We start from the raw sequence: 12,089 nt of genomic DNA, 5'->3' as shown, positions 1-12,089 counted from the left end.
AGTTCATTACTCCTGAGGGCAGAGTTGGACTCTGTTTTGATTTCCATGTTTAGTGGCTGTAGCAAAATGGATTCCTTGGGGTAACACCTCCACCATGTTTGTAGCATTAAGCTCTTCCACATTTCTGGTGGTCTTCCCCATGGATGCAGTCAATAATCTGGATTTTTCCTTGCATAGCAGCACAGGCAATGGTTTTGCTTTGAAAATTCTTTTTTATTGAAAGATGGAAATGTACATACAGAATGGCTCAAATGAATCAATGGTGAAATAAACTTGGTAGAAAAATAAGTCCCTCCCAGTTATGTGCTGCACCATCTATTGATCCTCATTTCTTATCCTTCAGGTCTAAATCTGAATCTTGTCACAGCATAGTCCTGTTGAGCTCAGTGGCAATAATCCTTATGGAGAGCACAGCCAAGACTGAGCTTCACCAGAACTGTTTCTGCTAGTCACTTTGTGGTTGTTGCCTGCTTTGCTTTTCTTTTTGTTTCCTGGCTTGTTTGATTTTTCTCTGTTCACCCTCACTGTGTGCTGGCAGCTGAGTTCCAAACACATTAAATATTGAGAAAAAGCTTTCAAACCTTTTGTCCTAGAACAAGTAAATACATATGCACACTTCAGCTGTCTCCCTTCATCTCTTTAATGCTAGCAGACCTGAGCCTTCTGGCCTTGAGGGCTCAGCACTGAGTCTACCTGGAGGTGATGCAGCAGTCCACCCCTTCCAGTTCTTATGAACATTTGTTGTTCTCCTTCTGGTTGTTTCCCTTGCCAGTATTAGGACCAGAGCTGGGACTTCCTTGGAAATCTGATGCTACTAGCCATTTCTTCATCTTCTGATCGTAGTTTTGGTCTATTGCTATATTCTCCTTTTCATAATTTCCTGGCTCCCTTTGGTTTTTCTCCCTTCATTTCAAAAACTGCCAGTGCTGCTTGTATTCCAGTGAATCCCAGTTTGCTTCCCAGATCTTACCCATACATGCAGCAATGACTCAAGCTATGACTGGCATGCAGCCCTTTTGGGAATTAAAGTCAGGTTTGTCTTCAGGACACTGGTTAGAAATCATGCACTTTACAGGTACAGTAATGGTTGTGGGGGGGTTGTGGTTTTCTTTCATCTCCCATCCTCTGTGTCTATAGTTGGGTTTCTGCCACTACATGTAGATTAACAATTTATGTTTTGTTTTACTCTTCCAAAAGGCATTGATAATCAATCATGTTAAATGTTAAATTGGGTTCTGGCACATATGATGCAAATGGTCTAGAGAGGAAAACCAGAGACCCCTACAGCCTGCATTTCAAAGGTGTTGATGGGGAATACCCATGTAAAGTGAGGACAGGGAAACTTGTCATACCACTAAGGTCATGCAGTCTACTGGAGACTGTAATCCTTGCTTTCCCTCTTTAACATTTCCACTTTTCAGCGATTGCCAGTCAGGGAATTATTTTTACATGCAGTGCTTTGCTGTGGCAGCTCTGATAACAAGGGACTTGTTCAGCTGTGTAGATGTGGGTATAAATGGGAAAGAGCTTCTGGACCGTTGCATTGAGTGGCTATTATCCACAGAACACCTGCTAGTATAGGGTTTGTCTGTGGGATTTGGGTCATACCATATACCTTTATGTGAAACTTTGTGCTTTCCTTGTCCCTTAAGGAAAGAAATTCAGCATCGTGACTTAAGTGCGAACCCCTGCAGAAAGCTTGTCACTGTGATCTGACGTGCAGCGTAGCTTTGGTCTCTGACACAGCAGTTCCTTGGTGTGCTAGCAGTGCAAGTCATTGGGCATGCAAGTGCATTCATTTCATTCTATTGAATTATGAATGAAAAGATGTATCTTCTAAATCATAAATCACATTGTAGACAGTTTTCAAAAGAAAGACTGTATCCTTGGTGAAGTTGCAGATTAGCAGCTAATGGATCATGTCTTATCCCATGTAATGGGTTAAATTTTCATCAATGAAACAAGCATTGCCCTAGGGAAATGCAGTTCTGGGGATCATCATTTATGTGTGAAAGAGGGAAATTGGCTTTAGAAAAGTCTTCTGTAGGAGGTGGCCTTGGTCCAGTTCAGATTGGAAGTAAGGCTGATTCTGTTTCAACTGGCATTGGGCACAACCAGTCCTTCTCCATACAGCAGAGCCAAAACATAAGTGTAACTTAAAAGATATGCATACCAGTTCAATAAATATATGTGCCTGTGTTTAATTGTTTTTTTTAATGAACCAGGGTCTTAATTCTGCTGGGATTTGCTGCCAGGCAGTAAAAGATAGTACATCAAATACTGATTATACTTAAGCTTGTAAGTTACTCTGTTAATAAGCTGATTTCATTGTCATCTTTTGCCTGCTAATAAATCTGGCTTTTGTAAGTTAATTTTCTTGTAATTGGGATTGATGTTATTGAAGCTGTGGTGCTTTTTCATAGCACATTGAATCAAGAACAGGAGATCAGCAGCGCTTTTGTGGTACCCTGACAGCAGTATCAGTAAATGGGCCATTTGGTCTTCCAGTCTTTTTTGATGCTACTATCAAGTGGTGGGGAATACAAACAGCAGGTTGTTATCATGGCATCATCCTTGATTCCAGGCTCCTACATATGGGTACATGTGTCAATACTCACAGGCACACAAAATACAGTGCCTACGTGGGCGCTGGGTAAAAGTGAATAGGTAACTCAAAGGGATTTCCCTCTGAGTCGTGATACTGGCTTAGCTTCACAGATCCACCCAGCAAATGCAGTGCTTAGCCTTGGATAAGTTGCCTCAGAAAGCTTACTGGCTATTAGAAAATGGAGCTTCTCTAAGCACAGCCTTAATGAGAGACTTCTTCATCCTTCGCATCATAGTTTTCATCCATTTGTAAGTGTGATCATCTGTGTAGGAGATGAAACTTCTCTTTGATGGCCTGCTTGTTTGGCATTCAGTGGTCTCAGGAGCTTCATAAACATTCAGCAGTTGAGCCTTTCTGTCTTCCAGCTGGTACTTTAGTCCTCTCTTGCTGGAAGAAAAGCTAAGCCACTGAGACTTTAAAAACGATGCTGACTTGTAGCAGGGACAATTTAGAGATTAAAAATTAAAAGTAAATTCAGGTATTATACTACTCATACAGACGCTGTGTTAATTTTGGTGGCTTAATGACCATAATTATGTATTTTAAAAGAGCCTTTTTCCATCTCTTCTGGCTCTGGAGGAAACATGCAAAGTAAGCGGGGCAAGGGTGGGCAGGGGAGAAGTATATGTTTTAGTTCAACTTTTAGTACAAGTTAAGCTCTTAGAGCTTTATCTGGGAAATGGCTCTGGGGCCAGGCATTGCTTGTGGTCAGGTGTATGTATCTGTGCTGACAGAGCCAGGGTGTGGAGGCAGAGGCAAAGACTGCTCACATCCCTAAAATCCTACTCTCTTTTTGGCTGGAATTGCCTCAAGAAGGGCTGCTAGGTTTATGGGCTGTTTCCTCTCTGCTTTTCTGGCCCAACAAAGTCCTTGCTGTGCAGCCCATTGACATGGATGAGGTGCTCCAACCAAAAGGATGTTGAAGAACAAAAGGGGTACCATGACCACTGGTTTAACAGAAGACAGCTGCTGCCACCCCTTTTGTAAGGGGCCATAACCTAGCCATGCATTTAATATATGTCTTGAAAGCTCCTGTTGGGGGTGGGGTTAATCCATTTGAGGAGCATGGAGGAAGTCTTAATTTCTTGGTCCCAATGGGACTGAAGTTAATGCTGACTTACTAAATCTTGTCAGTAGTTTTGTGAGCTTTGAGTATGAGCAGTTGTTAGCGTCCTGGCAAGCTTTAAAGGAGAAAGGTTGAATATGGGTTGCTTTTAGTTCCAGGGGCAGCAAAGTGCGTGTTTTCTGTTTGGGCACAAGCATCTTACTGTTCTTGTGTCTCAGACTGAGTGCCTGAGTATCTTAATGGGCTGACCATGTCAGATCCTCTGGCTTGCTTAAATAAATCTTGCCTACTTGTCATCAGAAGAGTGGGTAACTCTTTTCACTTGCAAAACAACTGATTATGTATCTATAGAACATCCTTCTCTGGCCCCAATTAGAAGCTGAAGCCGATGTGACTTGACATATTTTGTGAGCAAAGGATTGGTAATTGAGCGTGTAAATGTGTAATTGTCTGTACAATTATCCAATTGAGTCTTTTTTCTTCTTAGTTAGCATACAAAAACGGCAGCACAGTCATGCAGGTGGGCAGATTTTCCAAACCCAAATGCTTAAACGTGTACTTTGAGCATACAGATGTGAACACCGTTAAAAAGATTGATCCAGTTGTGTAACCTCCTCTTTTTCTTTTGATAATCTGCATATTTTCATCAAAGTCTGTCACATAACATAGTTTTGGTGTTACCTCTGTCCTTTTTCCTAGTAAATGTTTCATTGGGCAGTTACCATAGAAATTGTTCTGAGGTTGCTGTTAATGTGCTGGCTTTTAGTGAAGTGCTATCTTGTGCTTACAGTAGTTGGTTCTGTAATACCTTTTAAATACCTTCTATTCCATTTATGAAATATTCATTTTAAATGTGTTGGGGTTTTATTTTTTTGGACGAAAGTCTATTTAAATAATGGGACTTGTTGGCAGTTGCAGTCCAGTGGAACTTCTGAGAAGCAAGAGATGCCATTAAATTTGCAAATAACAGAAGTCTTGAAGTTTTCTCTGCACTCCGTGATTTCTCTGTTTGGAAGCTGCTGATTTGCAAAGAATGAGAGATCTGGCAGCTTCGACCTTGCAACTCTTGTCTGTTGCAGTGACTAAAATCCCAAATGGCTCATGTTTGAGATCTGCAGTGTTCATTTACTGTGAAAGAAAACACAGTAATGCTGATTATAACATGTCCTTTCATATAGAATTAAACATTACATTCAGTCTTTTTGAGATGGCTTTAAAAGAAGTATACAAGAAGGTAGTTTCAGTAACATGCAAAAAGTTCCTGAATAGTGATACAACTGTGCCATGGATGTGTACATATGATTGACAACTTTATCTGGCCAAGGGTAGTCTGTTCATATCAGTAGTCTGTTCGTAACAGTAGACCCACAGAATGGTTCGGGTTAGAAAGTCCAACTCCCCTGTCATGGGCAAGGACATCTTTCAGTAGATCAGGTTGTTCAAAGCTGCATTGCAGCTGGTCTTGACACCTGTGGGAGGCTTTGCCTCCCAAGCTCATGGCAATGTTGTAAGTAATGCCTCGGACAGGGGTGCAGATGGCATCAGAGTCGGGGATGCTGTTTTAATGTGAGTGACAACCACTCCCCTAACACCCTTTTCTCTCTGTTTCTCTGCAGATGTCGCTCCTATGAGGATTGCTGTGGCTCAAGATGCTGTGTGAGAGCTCTCTCTATCCAGAGACTATGGTATTTTTGGTAGGTCAGGGTGTTTGGGAATTTTATGTCTGTCCTGTTCTCGTTTTGTTTGCAGGACTTAAATCAGAGTGTTGCCAGCCTTAGTATTTTAAAGTAGGGTACAAATATGCACTGTCTGTACATATGAATGTAAGGAGTGTAGGTTTTTGCTTAAAAATTCTCCTGATGTAGTGAGAAAACATTTAAAAATAGAAGTTCCTTGTTTCAGGTTGACCTTTCCTGCTTCTGCTTTCCACTAGGCTGTGCAGGCAGCAGTCCCATTATCCAGAATAGCTGAATTCCTTATGCCTGTCCCAGCTACTACCAAGCAGCAGCGTTTGTCTGCTTTTTTTGAGCACTCAGTTTTAAAAGAGGATTGTATAAGGAGGATTGTGCATTTAGGCAGGGCTTAAGATATTCCTGCCAGCTGAATTGAGGCTTCAATTAAAAAGGAAGAGAAGTACATTTATGACTATGAGGATTTTACTGGAGATGACAGCAAGGCGAAAGAAGGCAGGAAGATTGAGCTTGTGAAACCAGCAGCTCAGTAATCTAGATAAAGCTTAAACTAAGCACTGTTATATGCATAATGAAAAAATAAGGTAAATTCGTTTTGGAGAGGAATTTAGGAAAGCACCTGAATAAAAGCTTCTTATTGCAGGAGAGAGAAAGCAAAAGCTCTCCTAGGAAACATGAGTTTCAAGCATTTTTATGTAGAATTTGATTTGAAGACTGCTTAAAAGAAAAAAAATTCCTTCAAAATGGAAACGAATAAACACTGAAACCAAGAAGCCTGATCATAATACAGAGATTTCCTGAAGCTGACTGTGGGATTTGGGTGTACAATCCTCACTGATATAACTGAGGAGCTCTACATCTCAATCCCTGGGGTGACGTTGTAAATCTCTGTTTTTCTGTTCAGAACAAATCCTTTGCAGGAATGCTGCCAAAAGGGAATGTATTAATATAGGCTTACGGAAACGGGACCTCCTTCTGCTCTCGTTTCCACTGTAGAAACAAGGAACAGAATCTGACCCCTTGCATGAAATACAACTTGCTGCCATGCAGTGTCACACTCTTCCTCGTGGGCACTTAGGAATGCTCCAGAGGAGATAAGGATGGTGTGTAAGCTTGCTTCTGGCCAACTTCAGTGGCGTCTGGCCGTATTCCATCCTTTCCGAAAGAGCACAGTTGGCACTGCCTTCCAGTAAAAGGCCCTAAAATAAGGTGGCAGTTACAGGCAGAAGAACCATTTGGGTTTATGGGAGCTTGATTCAGTCACTTGCATGTCTGATAATGGATCAATGCAACAGTGAAAGCCACTGTCTGAAGAACAAAATCTTCTGACCTGCCCTTGCTGCATGTGCCCGTTTCCATGGCACCCAGGCAAGGGAATGATGAGGACAGAGTAGTCAGGTTGGAAAAGGACCTGAGAACAGAACTGAAGCAAAATTATGTCCTTTTCGTTGAGAACGTATATCCCATCTAGGAAGCACAAAGGAAAGTTAGTAATCTTCAGTGCCAAGTGCTTCAGTCTTCTGGCTTGACTTTAAGCGACAGCTACCATATTTCCCATGGGAAACAAAATTGCAGTGTTGAGTAATTTAAGAACATCTAAAAATCTTCTTTTAAGGGCAACTACCACAAACCTGGCCAGCCTGAATGCAGTAAGCATGAGGCTTATGTCCAAGATACACAGTTTGAAACTGTACTAACCTGGAATTTCAGTTCAGCATCCCAGTGGCAAAGATCAGGTGTGAACCTTAACTTTCCAAAAGTTCAGGGGCATTGTAGTTTCAGATTTCTATTTTACATAACAGAAAATATTGGACAATAGTACTAATTGCTGAAGAGGTCTATAATATATCCATAAGTGCCTCATGAGTGCTATCTCAAATGACATAGACCTTTTTTCAAGGGTTAAGAAACCCTGATAAAACTTGTAGGCTGATGACTGCTAGATGATACGCTTGTTTCTCTCAGTGAACAGTCTGGGAATGAGAGCTGCCTATATGCAGATGGGTTTTGACTTCCCTTTTCTCTTTGCTTAGGTTCCTTTTGATGATGGGAGTTTTGTTCTGTTGCGGAGCTGGTTTCTTTATCCGAAGGCGGATGTACCCTCCTCCACTAGTAGAAGAACCTACTTTTAACGTGTCTTACACCAGACAACCAGTCAACACTGCGTCAGGTCAGACACAGCTTGTTAAACAAGTTTCACTAATTTCTTATATTTGCCAAAGCATTTAAAAAGGATGGGTTTGGGGGTTTTGCTTGTCTAGGTTTCAGAAACTGTGGGATTTGGACAAGGGATTGCACTGCATGAAGCCATGCAGCTACCTCCTGTGATGAGTGAAGTCTTCTGCCTTTCAAACAGCATAATTCAGCTGCAGTGTACTGAGTGGTTTTGAAACTCAGAATGATAGGACTTTCAGTTCCCTTCTGTTTTGGTTCCTAATACCTCTACAGCTGTCTGTACATGTATGGAAGGAGTGTAGCAAGTTCACACTTTGCAGCATAGACAAAACAATAGTGAGATGATATCCAAAATGTGACATGAAGAAAGTTCACAATCTGGCTATCAAGTATTCTCTTTTTGATTTGCCTTCCATTCTCTGTGATACAAATTTTCTGCAGCAGACTGGTCCTTCTCCCCTTGTTAGTCTGGTTGCTGTCTCTCTGGCCAGTGATGGCTGTGAGCAGCAGGAGGATCTACCTAGAGATAGCTCCTCTGGCAGTACTGCTTCCTAAATTTCTTATTTCTTCCCGTCTAGCTGTTAGATAGTCGCAGTTGGGAGAATCCTGAGAAGTAAGACTCACCTGTAAGCAGATGTTTGCGCCTTATGGGAGCATTTTAAATCCAGTTCTCTCTAGTTGGGAGATCTTTTATAGTGCTGAGACTTTGAGTGCACACTCTGGTGCTTGCTTTCTTCCTGCCTCATCAAGGCCAAAGCGAGACATTTTTAACCACTCTCCAGATTGCATAAGCCAGTGCTAATTTGTGCCAGCAGAAGTACACATGCAGGCATACTTCTACACTGATGCTTCTGCTCCCAGGCTGTCATTTTACTGCACATTGTATTAGAGGGAGCTGAAGCCAGAGGATAATGAAACCTTTTCTGACAATTGTTTGTTTTAACTGGCAGTTGGGTTTTGTTTCATACTGACTTGAGAGTGGCAATACAACTGGTTTATAATGAGAAGGATGATCTCTGTGAAAATTTGGTGCTTCAAACCTCTCTATCAGAAATCGCCTTCTGAGCCATTACATCTCTGTGCAATACTGTGGCTGCATCAAGACAGCCTCCTTAGAAAAGTGTTCTAAAGCCCTTCTAGATACCTATGACTGTGAGTGTTGTGCAGAGATGCAGCATTTGTGCTGTCCCTGCTGTTGTGCCAGCTATTCACACCCATGTGCCTTGTGCAGGCTGTGGAAACACTCTTTTTTGCATCCTTAAGCATGTACTCATAGACATGCATTTCCTCCCTCTTTCACAGGCCTAAATGGATAGAAAGATGTTACAGACACAAACTGACGCTTTATTCACCCTCTTTGTGTTTAAATCCTAAGAGTTGGGTTTTTTTATAGGGCTTCCATTTAGCATCTGTTTTTCTGCTTGACTGAACAAGCATTTCCACAGAGAGTATTTATTTTTCAACAGTGGAGGGTTGGGGAGGAGCCAAAGTAACTAAAGTCATACTTTGAAGCCTGAAAAATAACCTCAAGATTATGTGAACCGGGACCATTTTTGGCTGGATTGGTGAATACCAGATTTAATTTTAGAGCAGTTTTGTTTTTTTGTGACACTTCATGGAACACAAGTTGTGGGTAAAATATAAAATGAGCACAAGTCCCTTGATGACCTGCTTATGCCACCTGCATCCAGACTGTTATTACTGATACTTAAAAGCTTTGGGCTCTGAGCTAACCCCACCAATTTGGGTTGGTTGTTGGTTGTTGGTTTTTTGGACTTCTATCCTGGGAATATTCAACAGCAAAAGCAATGGGAATGAGTAGTCAAACCAGTTCGCATTTTCTGCTAGCTCCTCTTCCAGGTTTGGGGGCAGTAGCCAATTCACTGTTGCAGTGGAGCACTTGAAATGTGGCTCCTTGCCCATCTCTCTCCTTCCGTGCAGCATCTCCTGCCGTCCCAGCAGCAACCTGGAAGTGGGAGGTGCTTTTTCTGTGGGCCTGAATGGGAAAATGTATTGAACGCCTCAAGCAGCACTTTGCAGACCTGGTGGTATCTTTCACTTCAGTCCTAACCTACACAGCCCCAAACTGGTAGTTCAGGTGTTAGAAAAGGTCAGGTCCCTTTGTAGACACTTAGCAAATACTTACTGAGCTGATCCCATAAGGAAGTTGATACTCAGGTGGTGTTTCCTGCTGGGTTTAATGAACTGAAAATATATCTCAAAAGACTGGTGTCCACACTTGCCCCCCTGCCTCCCCCCCTCCAAGTTTTAATACTACACAGAAGCTTTAATGAAAACAGGTATTTTCCTCATGAGCAAGCTGCAGGGAGCTACCCCAACCTCTCCCATTTCCCCGGTAGAAACGTGGAGCTAGGCAGGATATAACTTAAACCCAAAACTGCTTAAAGAAAAATGCTACAGAAGAGGGTATTAGCTCAAACTGTGGAGAGATAGGGCTCAGCTCCTGTTCCCAGCCTGCTTCTCCTGCAGCCATGTGCTGGTGCTACAGGTGGAAGCAGAACAAGGGCTTCTCATCACTGCAGCAAAGGGAAGGAGGCTGCGGAGAAGCTCTCTGCACTCAGAGAAAAACTGCTGTGTGGTGTGTTAAAGGTTATTGTGTTAAGAAGGAGATAACTGCGTTGCTTATCTGCTTTCCTGCTGAGTGTCCAAACAAAGCTCTCTAGGCAGACACCCCAGGCTCTGGGACACTTTGTACCCCCAAGCCTTATGGCTTGACCCATCTAATTTGATACCAGGACACCTTTTTAGGTTTGGTATGTAGCTCCTGAATGCTTAAAGTACTAAAGGATGGTGAAAGCTTCAATAGGCATTTATTCCTTCTGTAGCAATATTGAGTCCTAGTGTCACTAAGTCACAGAAAGGAATGATTGAGGGGAAAATCCCTTAGAATCTGTGTCATTACAGGAAAACCAGACTAGTTCCAAAAGAAGAAAACCTGTTGCTCAGTCATTTTGTTTGTTGAAGACAAGCTTTGTGTAAACAGGCAGAGAGAAAGGGAAGAAAACTAATTTACATCTTGAGATAGAGACACTCTCTGATTTTAGTTGCTGGAATTAATTGCTTTAAGTCATCTTCCACCAGCCGCTGCAGTAGCTGAGGAGGGTTACACGCCACCTTTGTTATTCCTCGTGGCAGCAGGTCTGTTACCCCTCATGTGTCACAACTAAGGAATTCTGCCTTTGATCCTCCGTTTCCTTTCCTTGTCCCTACAGGCTCCAACATCATTTCCTAAATTTAATCTGTGCAAAGCAATCTTGTCGCACTGTGTTAGCCAGCCGTAATTGGCTTCAACTTGGGGTTTTGCTTCATACATACTTACTCCTTAGCTTTATCATGCCTAGAAGGGAAACTATCTATTTGAGATGCTCTTTGGCTTACAGGCAGATCCAGTACACCACAGAATAATCTGAATCCGTTTTGCAAGGCTTAACTCCTGGGTCAGGGTTGCAGCAGAAACCCCTTTGTCCATCTGGGATCCCACTCTTCTCTCTGCAGGCCTGGCAGCTTTTCTGTCTGGGGAACTGAGCAGAGCTCAGTGTTTTCCCTCTCAATTGGTAGTCACTTGGGGCAGTGGTGCCCTTTGTTGCACTGAATGATTTCTGTTGCATGCAAAATTGAACCTTTTGGGGGAAATCTCAAGAAGTCCTGCAAGCCTGGGTTTTCTTTGGAATAGGAAAGAGGTGGCTCCTTGTCTTTGCTCTGATGAACACCATGAGAAAACTTGTCCAAGCATGCAGAGCACAGGCCCTGGGAGAGCACAACCTGATGCTGTTGCTGATACCTTTTCTCTTTTTTCCTTTCTTTCAGGGTCACAACAACCTGGAGTGCCGTACTACACGGATCCAGGTGGACCTGTGATGAATCCCATGGCTATGGCTTTCCACGTCCAGCCCAATTCCCCGCAAGGAAACCCGGTTTACCCCCCGCCACCTTCCTACTGCAACACACCACCTCCCCCTTACGAGCAGGTGGTGAAATCCTCCACGTGAGGACTCTCTGGCTCTCTGACCTGACTGTGTGAGAAGAAGGTGCCATTGTAAAATGACCGCAATGGAGGGTATCCACCCTTTTGAACACTTGCTAGTTCTGCAAGTTCTCTCTCCCTCCCTTCCCTGCACCTTCCCCATTCAAAGTTACTTGCAAAGGGGTGATCTTAAAGGGTTTTTTTCATTTTTTTTCTTTTTTCTTTTTTTTTTTTTTTAGTAGAAGTGTATTTTTTCTTTGTCTTCAAAATGAGAGAAGTTGTCTTTGTAATGCTTTTAATGGAAACCTATATTTAAAACCTGTATGTCTTTCTCTTTATTTATTGTTCGTTTCAATCATGGGTTAAATTGCATTGTGGTAGGCTATTGATAGCAGTTCCTTATGCAGTCCCAGAGTGATGACCCCATAGCACAAATGCCCTCATCTAAGGGAAATGGCAGAGAGCAGAGGGTAGAAGTAGAAGAGGCAGGGCAATGCTTTTACCACAAATGGTAGCCACCATCTTTTTCTGTTACAATTTTGTTGTACAGCTCGGTTCTGACAA

General features: G+C 42.5%; 1 protein-coding gene across 1 annotated transcript in view; it reads left to right on the top strand.

Moving 5' to 3' along the window:
- The window catches only part of VOPP1 (VOPP1 WW domain binding protein), a 62,295-nt gene extending 50,446 nt beyond the window's left edge, over positions 1-11,849 (top strand). The window contains exons 3-5 of the mRNA XM_061464646.1: positions 5,291-5,368; positions 7,399-7,535; positions 11,369-11,849. Of these exons, the coding sequence (XP_061320630.1) occupies positions 5,291-5,368; positions 7,399-7,535; positions 11,369-11,550 (397 nt within the window). The 3' untranslated portion in view covers positions 11,551-11,849. The remainder of the gene's footprint in view (positions 1-5,290; positions 5,369-7,398; positions 7,536-11,368) is intronic.
- Positions 11,850-12,089: the final 240 nt, after the last annotated feature.

The sequence above is a fragment of the Pezoporus flaviventris genome, unplaced genomic scaffold (genome assembly GCF_033815535.1).
Source record: "Pezoporus flaviventris isolate CSIRO_AGI_PZ_B2104156 unplaced genomic scaffold, CSIRO_AGI_Pfla_v1 ptg000037l, whole genome shotgun sequence".
Lineage (NCBI taxonomy): Eukaryota > Metazoa > Chordata > Aves > Psittaciformes > Psittacidae > Pezoporus > Pezoporus flaviventris.
This window is presented reverse-complemented; position numbering and strand designations above follow the sequence as displayed.